We start from the raw sequence: 17,898 nt of genomic DNA on the forward strand, positions 1-17,898 counted from the left end.
CACCTGATAAGGTTCAAGATGAAGTGCAAGGCCAGAGGCTCGACGCCATTTATGATGACGAGCCTTTGGGGTTCTAAAAGGATCTGTTGGAAAACGACATAAATATGCTAGCACGAGATCCTTTAGAATAAATTGACCTGGGAGAGGGGGCAACCAAAAGGCCAACATACATAAGTGCCAACATCAACCCAAAACTCAAAGTCGAAGTAATCCAGCTGTTGGAAGAATACAAGGACTGCTTCGCCTTGGATTACGACGAGATGTCGGGTCTAAGTAGGGAACTAGTCGAACTAAAGTTTCCTATAAAGCCTGGGAAGAAGCCAATCAAGTAGACTCCAAGGCGTTTTGCTCCTGAAGTTCTGTCGAAAACCAAGGAAGAGGTCGAGAGGCTTCTCAAGTGCAACTTCATTCGTGCAACCAGGTATGTCGAATGGATTGCTAACATTGTAATGGTCATTAAAAATGGAACTTTGAAGGTTTGCATTGACTTTAGATATTTGAATGTTGCAACCCCAAAGGATGAATTTCCAATGCCCCGTAGCAGAAATGCTTGTTGATTCTTTCGCAGGGCACGAATATCTTAGTATGCTCGACAGATATTCTGGGTATAACCAGATTTTCATTGTTGACAAAGACGTGCCAAAAAATGGCATTTCGATGCCCCATCGCCTTAGGCACCTACAAATGGGTGGTGATGCCCTTTTGCCTAAAAATGATGGGGCAACTTATCAAAGAGCAATGAACTCTATATTTCATGAATTCATTGAAACTTTCATGCAAATTTATATTGATGACATTGTGGTTAAGTTTGTTTCAGGAAGAAGTCATATAGACCATCTTCAACAATCATTCGAAAGAATGGAGATGCATGGTATAAAGATGAATCCTCTTAAATGTGCTTTTTGTGTGCAGGCTAAGGATTTACTAGGATTTGTGGTCCATAAGAAAGGAATCGAAATTAACCAAAACAAGACCAAGGCCATCATGGAAGGAAAAGCACCATCAATGAAGAAGGAACTGTAGTTGCTGCTAGGAAAGATCAACTTCCTAAGGAGGTTCATCTCAAACTTAAGTGGAGAGACTCAAGCCTTCTCACCTCTACTTCGAATCAAGAAGGTAGGTTTTGAATGCGGGTAAGCGTAACAAGAGGCTTTCGACAAGATCAAAGACTATCGTGTTCATCCTCCGATTCTGACGCCTCCTTGTAGGAATAGAAGTATGAGATTGTACATATTTGCATCTAATATGACTTTAGGGAGCATGTTGGCTCAAAAGGATGAAAATTGCGTTGAACGAGACATTTACTACCTTGGTAGAGTCTTAAATGATGCAGAAACTAGATATAGCACGGTCAAAAAGTTATGTCTATTTCTATATTTCTCATGTACAAAATTGAAGCATTATATAAAGCCAGTTGATGTTTACCTTTCGTTCACTTCGACATTATTAAACATATGTTATCGAAACCAATTTTTCATAATCAAATCGGTAAATGGGCATTGGCCTTAAATGGGTATTCTTTAACTTACATGCCTCTAAAAGCTATTAAGGGACAAGTGGTAGCAGACTTTATAATCGACCATTCTATAGTCGAAAACTCCCAAAACTATCTGGAGCTTGAACCCTGAAAATTATACTTTTATGATTCTAGTCATAAAGATGGAACAGGTGTGGGAGTATTGATTATTTCTCCTAACAAAATTCCAACAAAATTCAATTATAAGGTTGAAGGCCTTTATTCAAACAACGAGCCTGAATATGAGGCTTAGTCGGACTTGAGATCTTGTTGGAATTGGGGGCAACTCAAGTCAAAATAATGGGTGATTCAGAGTTAGTCATAAAACAAATTACAAAGGAGTATAAATGTGTTAAAGAAAATCTTATAATGTACTTTGTAATAGAGAATAAACTTTTACAAAGGTTTAAAATGATAAGCATTCGACATATACCTCGACTTGAGAACCAAGAGGTCAATGACTTGGCTCAAACTGCTTATGGATATAAGATTTCAAAATAAAAATTGCAAGATGCAATCGAAGTCAGAGGAAGAGTTGTGTCAACCAAGTTATCCCCAACAAATTTGGAAATTACAAAGTTAGGGTATGCTGACAAAGAGAACTTTGAGATACTAGCCATAGACAGTTTGGTAGACGAAGGTTGGAGAAAGCCAATAGTAGAATACTTAGAAAATCCAACAAAGTATGTTGACGAAAAGTCAGGTATCACGCTTTAAGTTATATTCTTATGGGGGGAAACTATTTAAAAAGACGCCTGAAGGAGTCTTACTCAAGTGCCTTAGTGAATCTGAGACATACTTAGCTCTCTCTAGTGTCTATAGTGGGGCATGTGGGGCACATTAGGTAGGCCACAAGATGAAATGCTTTTTGTTTCGACAAGGGATGTATTGGCCTACCATGCTTAAGGATTGTATTGAGTTCTCTAAAGGGTGCCAAGAGTTCCAGATACATGTAGGCATACAACATTTTCTTGCAAACGACCTACACTTCATTGTGAAGCCTTGGCCCTTTAGAGGTTAGGCGTTAGATCTAGTTGGAGAAATTCGACCAGCATCATCTAAGAGTCAAAGGTACATTCTAGTGGGTATATATTATTTGACTAAATGGATTGGAGCTATACCTTTGGTGAATATTGATCAAGAGGCAGTGATCGAATTCATCCAATGGCACGTCATTTATAGGTTTGGAATCCCATAAACTATTACAACTGATCAAAGATCAGTTTTCACTAGTCGAAAGGTTCAGGAGTTCGAGAAAGAAATGGGGTTCAAACTATTGATAACTACACCTTATTATGCTCAGGAAAATGGTCAAGTCGAAGCAACAAATAAGGTATTTATTGGATTGATTAAGAAACGGGTGGGGAAAAAGCCAAGGAATTGGCATAAGACATTATACCAAATTTTATGGGCATGTCGAACCTCCCCTAAAGAGGCTACGAATATTATGCCTTTTCGACTGACATATGGTCACAATGTAGTATTACCAGTCAAAATATATCTCCAATCAACAAGAGTTCAAAGGAAAAATGAGATCCCATCTGAATCTTATTAGAACATGATGTTGGACGAGTTAGTTGACTTAGACGGAGAAAGGTTAAAAGCCTTGGAGTTATTAAAGAAGCAGAAAAAGAGAGTAGAGAAAGCATACAATAAAAGAGTGAAACTTAAAATGTTTTCGCTTGCAAACTTAGTTTGGAAAGTAATCCTACCCATGGATCGAAAGGATAAAGCATTGGGTAAATGGTCCCCTAAGTGGAAGGGGCCCTTTTAAATTATCCAAGTCTTTTCTAATGGTGCATACGAGATCGAAGAATTAAATGAAGAACGAGGAGTCCTAAGAGTAAACGGGAAATATTTGAAAAAATATAGGTCGGTGCTTCAGGAAGTAAAAATAATGACAGAATAATTCATACACAACAATCGAAGCCAAAATGGAAAGTCGAAATAGATTAATGCCAGGATGGCTAAGTCATTACACAAATGCCACGAAGGGCTTAAAGTCCAACAATTACAACGAAACTAAAAGGGAAGAGAAGCCTTCATCTTTTGGTACTTCGACTTTTGAGGTCTAAAGCGCCGTTCATAAACATATTTGTTTGAAATAAGGCTGTCAATTTCCTTTCCAGTTTCTGAACCCTTTCGACATGATGCATGCCAATTTGGATTTCCCTGGCTAGTTCATATTTATCAAGCTTTTGAGGTTCATATTTGCGCTCTTTGGCCTTGGTAATCTTGGCTTGTAATTCATTTATTTGTTGCTCCCAAATTTCGATGCTTTTGTCACAAGCTTCGACCTCCTTTTGGTTCTGCTCAGAGCCTTTCTCCAATTCTGCAACCTTTGTACTAGATTTGGTGGCGGCGTCCCATTGGACTGCTTGGGTCTCTGATTTGTTTTGGATTTTGGTCGAAGTTTCCCTTATACTATTAAGTTCCATAATAACTTGATCGATCAGCAACCCTAGATCCATGATGACATCTGCCACTTCTGGGGAAGCGTTCAAGACGTCAACTTGTTTCAAGAGATCTTTGATCCCAAAGCAAGCAGTAGTGTCTTTCTCCAAGAGTTGGAACAGGTCAATGTCGAAGGCTTTTTCTTTAATTTTGAGGAGTAATTCATCACCATAGTTGCTTGTAGATTGGCCACCTGACACTGTTGAAGTACTAGCACTTTTCTTTGTCGAGTTACCCCTTGAATTGATAATGGCCTTCAGGTATTCCGCTGGTTTACTCTTTTTCAGCGCTTCGAGCTCTTTGGAGAGAAGGCAACAGTGTTTTCGGTCGAAAGTGTAACACCCTTCTAAAATACCCCAAAAATTAATTAAAATAATAAACATAAAATCAGAGTAATAGTGCACCAAGGGTGTCACACCAACATTCCACACCATTTAAACAATATAACAATCATGCTCTTTTATTTAATTTAAATATAAAGTATTTGCACAATTACGCAGCGGATAGAGATCAACTCAATCATGCAAAACATGTAACATCACATGTAATTTAGTTCAACCACAACAACAATAATAATCAAAGTGTTCCCGCCCGATGTTACATCTATCAGAGCATGACCCACTAGGGAGACTACACTAGACTCCAAGCATTTGCTTCTACTCAACTCATTTCTCGTTACCTGAAAAATAGTTGTAAGGGTGAGTTCCTCAATCAATATAATAAGCATTATAAAACAACATGTAATGCCAAGTAATTAACACATCAATCACCCTAATTGCAATACACATTCAGTAATAGCTCATTGGCTTAAACATCATACTCAACATCAATATACAATACCAGTATAATCTCAAATCATACTTAACAACAACACAACACACGTATAATATTGGAACACATCCATTCATATTATACGCCATACATATTTTTATGCAATGAGACTCTACACATGCGGTACCGACTATTCTCGAACATATAGTTCAAGCTCACCGATCTCTCCAGATACGGCTACTAAGCTCACTAGTCCCACTCATTTGAGACCTAGTGACTCACTCACTAATTCCTCACCATGGGAATTAGCTACAGCCCCGAAGGCTAGACTATGCACACTAATCATCTAGTATGCAAACATCAACAACAACCCACAATGGTTCACTCACTAATTCCTCACTATGGGAATTAGCTACAGCCCCGAAGGCTATGCCATGCATGCTAATCATCTAGCAATGCAACATCAACAATAATTCAAGAATAAACATATGCTCACACTCTGAGCCATACAACAGTCCATTCACACATACATGCATAATATATACATTCACAGCATCATGTACATCATTATACATCATCAATCTTTCATCACATAAGCATGTCAGATTATGCCAAACAACAACCACAATATTAGTACATTTCAATATTGCATATACTGCTCAAAACAGCGGGAATTTATCCCTATTACACCATAGGCAACATAGGCCAACCCTCAATTAGGTACACCACGTTTAAAAACAATAATTTTTCACTCTGCAACAGTGTTAACCGGTTAACGCCCTGGGTTAACCGGTTAACGCAGGCAAAACTCACTTTCTGGCAAAACGCAACAGCGTTAACCGGTTAACGCCCTGGGTTAACCGGTTAACGCAGGCAAAACTCAATATTTTCACATTTCAATACAGTGTTAACCGGTTAACACCCTGGGTTAACCGGTTAACGCAGACCAAACAACAATTCCTGCGCTAACACACGGCAGAATGCAGAATTCCGCCGTTGGAAGACTTCCGGACCTCCGATTCCGATTCCGTAAACAGCTATACGATCGGGAAAACATTACTCACACAAATACCGATTTAATTTCAACTTTCAACACAGTTCATCCAACAACATTTCAACATTTACAAATCCCAATTAGGGTCAAATTAACGGCTTATCACTACCCATGACATATTATCCCAAAATACCCATTAATCGACGATAAACCCCCCTTACCTTAACAATCCGGCGAATCTTTGAGCTTCAAGCCTTTCCGTTCTTCAACCTTTGCTCTTCAGCTCCTTTCTCCTCTTCTCTGCCCTTTTCCCTTTTCACGATTTCTCTGTTTTCACGTGAAAATGTTTTTACTCCCCCATGGGCTTTTTCCTTAATTCCAACTTATATATATTTTCCAAATAATAATTATTATTCCAAAATAATAATAATTCAAAAAATAATAATAATAATAAAATTTCCAATTATTTAATTAAATTAATAATTAAATTATTAACTCAATTCAAATAATTATTTTATTATTATCGGGGTGTTACAACTCTCCCCCACTAAAAGAGTTTTCGTCCTCGAAAACATACCTCAAGCGAACAACTCTGGATAAGATTCCTTCATCTTACTCTCCAGTTCCCAAGTCACGTTGCCACCTGCTGGCCCCCCCCAAGCTACCTTCACCAAGGCAATCTCTTTACCCCGCAACTGCTTCAACTCTCGATCCTCGATCCTCATAGGTGATGTTTCAACAGTCAGGTTATCTCTCACCTGTACATCATCTATTTGGACTACATGCGACGGATCATGAATGTACCTCCTCAACTGAGACACATGAAAAACTTCATGCAAATTCGCAAGCGACGGCGGTAAGGCGATACGATAGGCTACTTCTCCTATCCTCTCCAAAATCTGATAAGGACCAATAAATCGAGGTGTCAACTTCTTCGACTTCAAAGCTCGACCAACACCAGTTATCGGAGTGACGCGAAGAAACACATGATCTCCCTCTTGGAACTCAAGTGACTTCCTCCTCTTATCGTGATAACTCTTCTGACGACTCTGAGCAATTCTCATCTTCTCCTGAATCATCTTAATCTTTTCCGTAGTTTGTTGAACAATCTCCGGTCCAACCACAGCACTCTCACCGGACTCATACCAACATAAAGGTGTCCGACATCTCCTACCATACAAAGCTTCAAACGGTGCCATACCAATGCTCGAATGAAAACTATTGTTGTAGGTGAACTCAATCAAAGGCAAATAACAATCCCAAGCACCTCCTTTTTCTAAAACACAAGCTCTCAAAAGATCCTCCAGTGACTGAATCGTCCTCTCAGTCTGACCATCAGTCTGCGGGTGATATGCAGAACTCAATCTCAGTTTAGTTCCCAAAGCCTTCTGCAAACCTTCCCAGAACTTCGATGTAAATCTAGGATCTCTGTCCGAAACAGTACTAGACGGAATACCATGCAAACTTACAATCTTCTCAATATACAACTCGGCTAATCTCTCTAACGGATAATCCATTCTGATCGGAATGAAATGAGCCGATTTTTTCAACCTGTCAACAATCACCCAAATAGCTTCAAAATTCCTACTTGTCCTCGGTAAACCCGAAACAAAATCCATACTGATACTATCCCACTTCCACTCTGGAATAGCCAACGGTTGCATTAGCCCAGACGGCTTCTGATGCTCAATCTTTGACTTCTGACAAGTCAAACAAGAATAAACAAAACTCGCAATTTCTCTTTTCATTCCCGGCCACCAAAATAACTTCTTCAAATCATGATACATCTTCGTAGCTCCAGGATGAATACTTAAGCCACTACGATGTCCCTCCTCAAGAATACTCTTCTTAAGCTCAATAACATTCGGAATACACACCCGACTACCAAATTTCAAAACACCATTCTCATCAACTCTGAATTCACCACCTCGACCTTGATTCACTAAAGTCAACTTATCAACCAAATGCATATCGGATTTCTGACCCTCTCTGATCTCCTCCAGAATACCACTCGTTAACTTCAACATTCCCAATTTAACACTGTTGTGAGTACTCTCACACACCAAACTCAAGTCTCTAAACTGCTCAATTAAATCCAATTCCTTAACCATTAACATAGACATATGTAATGATTTCCGACTCAATGCATCAGCCACTACATTTGCTTTACCCGGATGGTAATTCAACCCAAAATCATAATCCTTCAGAAACTCTAACCATCTCCTCTGTCTCATATTCAGCTCTTTCTGATCAAACAAATACTTTAAACTCTTATGGTCACTGAAAACCTCAAATCTTGATCCATACAAGTAATGCCTCCACAACTTCAAAACAAACACTACAGCTGCCAACTCTAAATCGTGCGTCGGATAGTTCCTTTCATGAACCCTCAGCTGTCTCGAAGCATAAGCTATAACCTGCTTATTCTGCATCAACACACCACCCAAACCCAACAATGAAGCATCACAGTAAACTTCAAATGGTTCCGACGAACTCGGTAACGTCAAAATAGGAGCAGTAGTCAACCTTCTCTTTAACTCTTGGAAACCTTCTTCACATTTTGAGTCCCAAACAAACGCTTGCCCCTTTCTAGTCAACATCGTCAACGGTAACGCCAACTTAGAAAATCCCTCAATGAACTTCCTATAATAACCAGCCAAACCAAGGAAACTTCGAATCTCAGCAACAGACTTCGGAGCTTCCCACTTAGATACCGCTTCTATCTTAGAAGGATCAACAGCAACACCACCTCTTGAAATCAATGACCAAGAAAACTAACTTCTTCTAACCAAAATTCACACTTAGACAGTTTAGCAAATAACTGTTTTTCTCGCAGCACTCCTAAAACCACTCTCAAATGCTCAGCATGCTCTTCTTCAGATTTCGAATACACCAAAATGTCATCGATAAACACCACAACAAACTGATCCAAGTACGGATGGAAAATCCTATTCATGTACTCCATAAATACTCCAGGCGCATTAGTCACACCAAAAGGCATTACAGAATACTCATAATGTCCATACCTCGTTCTGAAAGCAGTCTTCTGAATATCCTCAGTTTTCACACGTATCTGATGATACCCAGATCTCAAATCTATCTTGCTGAACACACTCGCACCAACCAACTGATCCATCAAATCATCAATCCTCGGCAAAGGATACCGATTCTTGATCGTCACTTTATTCAGTTGCCTGTAGTCCACACACAACCTCATAGTACCTTCCTTCTTCTTAACCAACAACACTGGTGCACCCCACGGTGACACACTTGGACGAATAAACTTCTTATCCAACAAATCTTCCAACTGACTTTTCAATTCAGCTAACTCAACAGCAGACATACGGTACGGAGCCATCGATATCGGTCTAGTACCAGGTACCAATTCAATCGAGAACTCAACTTCACGCTCTGGCGGTAACTCATTCACTTCTTCCGGAAACACATCAGGAAAATCACACACCACTGCTAGATCACGAATCACTAGTTTATCTTTAGCCTCTAAAGTTGCCAACAGCATAAACAACTCTGCCCCATCTGCCACTTCCTCATTCACCTGCCTGGCTGATAGAAACAGACTCTGCCCTTCCTCAGTCTCAGGAAATATCACCGTCTTATCAAAACAGTTGATATAAACTCGGTTAAACACCAACCAGTTCATACCCAAGATAACGTCAATCTGCACTAATGGAAGACACACAAGGTCTATCCCAAAATCTCTACCAAAAATATTCAAAGGACAACTCAAACAAACCGAAGTAGTAGTCACTGAACCCTTTGCAGGAGTATCAATCACCATACTTCCACGCATCTCAGATATCTCTAATTTAAGCTTCACAGCACAATCCACAGATATAAAAGAATGAGTAGCACCTGTGTCAATAATAGCTATAAGAGGAAAGCCATTAATATAACACGTACCTCTGATCAAACGATCATCTGCAGAAGTCTCAGAACCTGATAGAGCAAAAACCTTGCCTCCTGACTGATTCTCCTTCTTCGGCTTAGGATACTGGGGACTGATATGACCCAACTCTCCACAGTTGAAACAAGTTACAGTCTTCAATCGGCACTCTGCAGCCAAGTGACCACCTTTCCCACACTTAAAACACTTCATCTCAGCACTGGTACACTCATGAACACGATGTCCAGCCCGACCACATCTATAACACTTAGCAGGAGCACTAGAGTCTCCCCCACTAGGCCTCTTCATGCCACTCTGCTTCTGAAAACCTTTGCCAGCTGCATACGGTTTTCCACGATCCATCTGATTCTTACCCTTCCTATCAACCCTCTGCTGATAGCTCTCTGCTCTAGCCTTGGAATCCTGTTCAAAAATTCTGCAACAGTCAACCAAGTCAGAAAACACCCTGATCCTCTGATATCCAATAGCTTGTTTGATCTCAGGACGCAACCCGTTCTCAAACTTCACACATTTCGAAAATTCTCCAGCAGCCTCATTATAGGGAGTATAGTACTTTGACAGCTCGGTGAACTTCGCAGCATACTCAGTAACCGACCTGTTACCCTGCTTCAATTCCAAAAACTCTATCTCTTTCTTTCCTCTGACATCTTCTGGAAAATACTTTCTCAGGAACCTTTCCCTGAACACAGCCCAAGTGATCTCAGTATTCCCAGCAGATTCCAACTCAGTGCGGGTAGCAACCCACCAATCATCAGCTTCCTCTGACAGCATATGTGTACCGAACCTGACCTTCTGGTTATCAGCACACTCAGTTACTCTGAAGATCCTCTCGATCTCCTTCAACCACTTCTGAGCACCATCTGGATCGTATGCTCCCTTGAACATTTGAGGATTGTTCTTCTGGAACTCACTCAGTTGACGAGCAGCTCCCATTCCTACAACATTTGGATTCCCTCCAAGTACTCCAGCCAGCATACCCAGAGCCTCAGCAATCGCAGCATCATCTCTGCCTCTTCCAGCCATCTCTATTCTGAAAACCCAACAAACTAAAACAATAAGTACTGATAGGGTTACACAACTCCTATCCCGTACAGGGAAAACAAAATAATTACGACTCGACACGACCGACTATGCTCTGATACCACTAATGTAACACCCTTCTAAAATACCCCAAAAATTAATTAAAATAATAAACATAAAATCAGAGTAATAGTGCACCAAGGGTGTCACACCAACATTCCACACCATTTAAACAATATAACAATCATGCTCTTTTATTTAATTTAAATATAAAGTATTTGCACAATTACGCAGCGGATAGAGATCAACTCAATCATGCAAAACATGTAACATCACATGTAATTTAGTTCAACCACAACAACAATAATAATCAAAGTGTTCCCGCCCGATGTTACATCTATCAGAGCATGACCCACTAGGGAGACTACACTAGACTCCAAGCATTTGCTTCTACTCAACTCATTTCTCGTTACCTGAAAAATAGTTGTAAGGGTGAGTTCCTCAATCAATATAATAAGCATTATAAAACAACATGTAATGCCAAGTAATTAACACATCAATCACCCTAATTGCAATACACATTCAGTAATAGCTCATTGGCTTAAACATCATACTCAACATCAATATACAATACCAGTATAATCTCAAATCATACTTAACAACAACACAACACACGTATAATATTGGAACACATCCATTCATATTATACGCCATACATATTTTTATGCAATGAGACTCTACACATGCGGTACCGACTATTCTCGAACATATAGTTCAAGCTCACCGATCTCTCCAGATACGGCTACTAAGCTCACTAGTCCCACTCATTTGAGACCTAGTGACTCACTCACTAATTCCTCACCATGGGAATTAGCTACAGCCCCGAAGGCTAGACTATGCACACTAATCATCTAGTATGCAAACATCAACAACAACCCACAATGGTTCACTCACTAATTCCTCACTATGGGAATTAGCTACAGCCCCGAAGGCTATGCCATGCATGCTAATCATCTAGCAATGCAACATCAACAATAATTCAAGAATAAACATATGCTCACACTCTGAGCCATACAACAGTCCATTCACACATACATGCATAATATATACATTCACAGCATCATGTACATCATTATACATCATCAATCTTTCATCACATAAGCATGTCAGATTATGCCAAACAACAACCACAATATTAGTACATTTCAATATTGCATATACTGCTCAAAACAGCGGGAATTTATCCCTATTACACCATAGGCAACATAGGCCAACCCTCAATTAGGTACACCACGTTTAAAAACAATAATTTTTCACTCTGCAACAGTGTTAACCGGTTAACGCCCTGGGTTAACCGGTTAACGCAGGCAAAACTCACTTTCTGGCAAAACGCAACAGCGTTAACCGGTTAACGCCCTGGGTTAACCGGTTAACGCAGGCAAAACTCAATATTTTCACATTTCAATACAGTGTTAACCGGTTAACACCCTGGGTTAACCGGTTAACGCAGACCAAACAACAATTCCTGCGCTAACACACGGCAGAATGCAGAATTCCGCCGTTGGAAGACTTCCGGACCTCCGATTCCGATTCCGTAAACAGCTATACGATCGGGAAAACATTACTCACACAAATACCGATTTAATTTCAACTTTCAACACAGTTCATCCAACAACATTTCAACATTTACAAATCCCAATTAGGGTCAAATTAACGGCTTATCACTACCCATGACATATTATCCCAAAATACCCATTAATCGACGATAAACCCCCCTTACCTTAACAATCCGGCGAATCTTTGAGCTTCAAGCCTTTCCGTTCTTCAACCTTTGCTCTTCAGCTCCTTTCTCCTCTTCTCTGCCCTTTTCCCTTTTCACGATTTCTCTGTTTTCACGTGAAAATGTTTTTACTCCCCCATGGGCTTTTTCCTTAATTCCAACTTATATATATTTTCCAAATAATAATTATTATTCCAAAATAATAATAATTCAAAAAATAATAATAATAATAAAATTTCCAATTATTTAATTAAATTAATAATTAAATTATTAACTCAATTCAAATAATTATTTTATTATTATCGGGGTGTTACAACTCTCCCCCACTAAAAGAGTTTTCGTCCTCGAAAACATACCTCAAGCGAACAACTCTGGATAAGATTCCTTCATCTTACTCTCCAGTTCCCAAGTCACGTTGCCACCTGCTGGCCCCCCCCAAGCTACCTTCACCAAGGCAATCTCTTTACCCCGCAACTGCTTCAACTCTCGATCCTCGATCCTCATAGGTGATGTTTCAACAGTCAGGTTATCTCTCACCTGTACATCATCTATTTGGACTACATGCGACGGATCATGAATGTACCTCCTCAACTGAGACACATGAAAAACTTCATGCAAATTCGCAAGCGACGGCGGTAAGGCGATACGATAGGCTACTTCTCCTATCCTCTCCAAAATCTGATAAGGACCAATAAATCGAGGTGTCAACTTCTTCGACTTCAAAGCTCGACCAACACCAGTTATCGGAGTGACACGAAGAAACACATGATCTCCCTCTTGGAACTCAAGTGACTTCCTCCTCTTATCGTGATAACTCTTCTGACGACTCTGAGCAATTCTCATCTTCTCCTGAATCATCTTAATCTTTTCCGTAGTTTGTTGAACAATCTCCGGTCCAACCACAGCACTCTCACCGGACTCATACCAACATAAAGGTGTCCGACATCTCCTACCATACAAAGCTTCAAACGGTGCCATACCAATGCTCGAATGAAAACTATTGTTGTAGGTGAACTCAATCAAAGGCAAATAACAATCCCAAGCACCTCCTTTTTCTAAAACACAAGCTCTCAAAAGATCCTCCAGTGACTGAATCGTCCTCTCAGTCTGACCATCAGTCTGCGGGTGATATGCAGAACTCAATCTCAGTTTAGTTCCCAAAGCCTTCTGCAAACCTTCCCAGAACTTCGATGTAAATCTAGGATCTCTGTCCGAAACAGTACTAGACGGAATACCATGCAAACTTACAATCTTCTCAATATACAACTCGGCTAATCTCTCTATATCCGCGACCCCCTGGCAAAAACAAACCAAACATGGATGGGTCAAAAACTAAGAGAAGCAATTAATAACCTCATAAATTAAGGTTGGAATTGTCGCTTTCAAGTTGTTCTGGAGTCCTTTTTTATTGTGGCTCAGGGTCAGCGAAAGGTACCCTTGGAGTAGAAGTTTTCTTCGTTGGGACCTTCGTAGCCTTTATTTTTGGGTGAGAAAGAGCATCAAATGTATTTATTTGCTTCTTTTTCTTCTTCGTTGGTTTTGTGGTATCTAGTGAGAGATCACCATCGTCTGATTCGGTCGTCTGAACTTGGGGTTCCTTTTATTTTTGTTTTTTGGGCGTTGGTGGTGGATCCGACTTGCCTGAAAGAAAAGACGTCTCAAAATAATAAGAAGACATGAAGGCAATACAAAAAAATAACAATATATATGAAGCGTACCTTTGTTGTTGTTATTTCGTTGTTGTTTCCTTCATCTTTCTCTTCGACGACATCTTTGTTTGTGGAAGTAGCTTTCTTAGCAGGTATCTTCACGGCTAAAATAAAACCAAGACAATTATCACAAATAAGAGAAAGTTAAGAAATTGAGAAGAAATGAATCGAAGAACCTCCCACTCCACACCTTCGTATATTGGAGACTCTATGCAAACATGTTCTATGCCAATATGAAGATGTCCTTTAAAATTGTCCAGAGTATGCTTAGTCGGAACCACCTGTTGGGCACCTTTTTGTGATTCTTGTCGAAGGATTTTAAGAAATTCCCACAGACGAACCAGTCTGGGAACGGAGGGCTAAAATCCACGCTGAAGTCAACACTGGGAAGTCGTGGAAATTTTGGGGGATGCATGTTAAAGGATAGTTCGTACCATTGTTCAGGTTTAATGAACGAAGGCAGTTTTAAGTCCTCCATTTTCTTTGAAAATTTCTCTTTTAGAGTAACTGTTGCTTCACGGATGGCTCGACTAAGATCATCAGGTCTATAGGCAGATTCAAAGTACTTTTGGAATGCTTGGATTTCTTTGATATGAGTTGAAGTACCTTTCTTGGCTTTGTCTTGCACAAAGGTGAAAGTGTTGGTCAGATGTTGAGTAAAAGCAGGAACGTCGAAAACTTCTTCAGTGTAATAATTTCTCCACCAAGTATCAAACTCTTGGGTGCAAAGAAAGTATGGTTTGAAGGCAACAGGAGTAAGTTGTGTTTTTCCAGAGTATCGAGCTATTAGCTTGTCACTTGGGGCTTATGTGTGTATCATATTGTAGAGGATGATGGAGTTCTTTTTGGCGAAGAGTGGTTTTGGCATAATTTGAATAAGTCCAAATTTTCGAGAGACAAGATTGGGTTGGTAGCTCAAGAGGGTGAATTGGTTCCTCGATTGCCTGATCCTGGTCAGCATTAGCTTAGGGCTAAGAAATGCCTCCCATATGGCAAGGGATTCCGCTTTTTGGTCTTTCGACGGAGCTGGGAACTTTCTCATGAACCACTCAGGATCATGCATCCTGTGGGAGAAGGGAGCCATGGATGGAGTAAATTTATAGCATTTAGAGAATATAATTACATAGCCAGTGAAGGTTTGTTACATATTCATTCCTTCGTCGCTGGGAGTCAGCAAAGCAAGGCGCGTCCCTTCGACCCTCCTATTTTTAATCTCCTCAACCTCTGTATTTATAGGATTTTGAATTGGCAAAGATGCTTCGAAGGTAGCATTCAACCATAGTTGTAGCAGCCATAAAGGACCAGAAAGTAGCAGATTTCCTTGGGTTGAATGTCTTTTAGAGTTGTGACGCCTTCCCCTAGGGACTCATAGAGGATGGCCAAGGTTATTTCGCTGAGACAAAGGTTATGTCCAGCATGAAGTTGGTTCGCCATAGTCAGGAATTTCTTCGCTACTTGAAGAGATTTTGAGCAAAATACGTAGCGAGACAGCCAGAGGGAGAGGAAGGCAATATGTTCTTGGTCAGATACTTCGACGGAGTTTTTATCATGATATTATGCTATATAAGTGGTGAAAGCGGCTTTGGTAGTGTCGAAAAAAATGGTATCCTCAGCCATAAGGTTCAGGTCATAAGTTTCCCTAGTCGGTTTGAGCCCAGTAATGGCAGCAATGTCGAAAAATGTGGGTGTCATCATACCACAGGGAAAATGAAAAATTTTGTGGGTGTTATCCCAAAAATACAGAGAAGAAACTAACATAGACAAGCAATACCCAAGTCCAACCTTCGACAATTGAATCATGTCAAGGATACCCATGTTTTTCCAGACTTGGGATTTCTTGTTTTATATCTTTTTTAACCAACCTAGATAATCTGACGGGTCTTTGAATAAAGGACACGGTCGAAATACCCTAAAGCCATTATTCATATAGTCTAGGTCGATGGGTTTTTCTATTGAAGGCGTACTTTGGTTGTCAGGGTGTGGGTTTTCAACGGTTTCAATTTCATTGCTAGCCCTAGGTTTCCTCCCATTAGCTATAGGTTTGTAATGATGGTATGTTGGGAAAATTCCCTGAGGCTATCAGGATTAGCAGTTGTGTATGATAAGGGTCCTAACATAGCATGCGTTCTACCAGAAACAGAAATAGGGATTAATACCTATGATTGATAGATCCTTCTCTTTTCTTCAACAAGTGGAGACTCGGGTATGTACTGTTGGTTACCCACAACGTTTGGTCCTAATACTTTGTGAATTGGAGCAAGACCAGATGATTTCCTGGATTCTTTCGTGATCTTTGTTGAATCTTTAGTATTTTTGGTAGAAGATGTCATTGATGTAGTGGATTTGAATAAAAAAATGGGTTTTTGTTTTGTGGAAGATGAAAAGTTTAGGAGGAACTTTTTTTTATTAGGAGAAGTTTTAGAATGGAAAAAGTTAAAGTGGTTTTCGTTATTTATAGATGAGTGGAGTGGAAGCGGTTCACTTCAAGTATTAATGTTTGAAAGGATAGTGGGACATGTGCTAGTCGGAAGGCAAGTGATAGAACGGTGGTAGTTGAGCTAGCCCACGATCTCCTAGGAGCTAGGAATGTGATGATTGTAAAAAAGATTCTAGCATGATTTTGAGAAGACGTTTGAGGAAAGGTGTCATGATGATCATGACGTCATAATAGATGGAGAGTTTGTGGCGTCGAAAGAGACTTTCAAAAAATGCTCTTTTTTTCATTTGGTCAAAAACAATATTTTTGAGGGGCAATTTGTTAGTTGAGATTTCAACACCAATGTTGGATTGGGTATGATGGGCAAAAGAAATATTTTAAATATGTTTTGACTTCAACAGGAAGTATGTTTGGGAGATCCTGTCGAAGAGGTTCTTTGTATAAGAGGAAAAATTTGGTTTTAAGACTTAGAAATATTTATGAGTTTAGACTGAAACCTCAACGGAAGCAATACTGAGGTTGCCTTCAACAAAATGTTTTGATTTTTGAATAAGGATGATAACTGTTTTTAGTCCTTATCTGTTTACCTAAAAGGACGCGTGTGAAGCTACGGCAAAATGAAGACATGCAAGCGAAGTGTATCATTTTCTGGAGGAAAGACCGTTGATAACAGTTATTTTCGACTTAGTATAAATAGGGGTCTTAGTGTATAAGATTTCCGTGTGTTCAATCATTATACAAGTACTCACAAATTACTCTAAGTATCTAAGTGTGTTTGAGAAACGAGATTGTTGAGAATGTACATATGAATCACCACATCTTTATTTCAATTAAAGTCATTTGCAGTTTATCATTTATTCTTTCTTATTGCAATCTACTTTGAAGTTCTTTTATTGCAATTCCTTTACAAATTCTGCATTCTAGTTTTAAACTATAAACAACATTCTCAAATCATGAGCATTGTCGAAGTGTTCATAGACTTCCAAATATAATTTAACAAGCGTACATGTCCTAGGATTCACTGGTTGATCCTGTAAAGTAAATCACTTTTGGAGACCAGAGATTGTTTACCAATTTTCCCGGTAAACAAGTAGTTAGAAGCGGTGTAAAAGCTAAATTTAGGATCATGGCACAAGGCATTTGTGAAGGAATTTGACTGAAGAAGATACTGGATGAAATTGGAATTCAAACCAATTACACCGTAAGGCTGTATTGTGATAACAAAGTTGTCATCAGCATTGCAAAGAATTCAATTCACATAATAGAACAAAACACGTGAAAATTAACCAATA

General features: G+C 39.6%; 1 protein-coding gene across 1 annotated transcript; it reads left to right on the forward strand.

Annotated features, from left to right (window-relative positions):
- Nucleotides 1-546: 546 nt before the first annotated feature.
- On the forward strand, nt 547-1,023 carry LOC127101738 (uncharacterized). Its single transcript, XM_051039184.1, has one exon. It carries the CDS (start codon nt 547-549, stop codon nt 1,021-1,023), a length of 477 nt encoding a protein of 158 aa, XP_050895141.1.
- Nucleotides 1,024-17,898: the final 16,875 nt, after the last annotated feature.

Source organism: Lathyrus oleraceus, chromosome 7 (assembly GCF_024323335.1).
Source record: "Lathyrus oleraceus cultivar Zhongwan6 chromosome 7, CAAS_Psat_ZW6_1.0, whole genome shotgun sequence".
NCBI classification, from domain to species: Eukaryota; Viridiplantae; Streptophyta; class Magnoliopsida; order Fabales; family Fabaceae; genus Lathyrus; species Lathyrus oleraceus.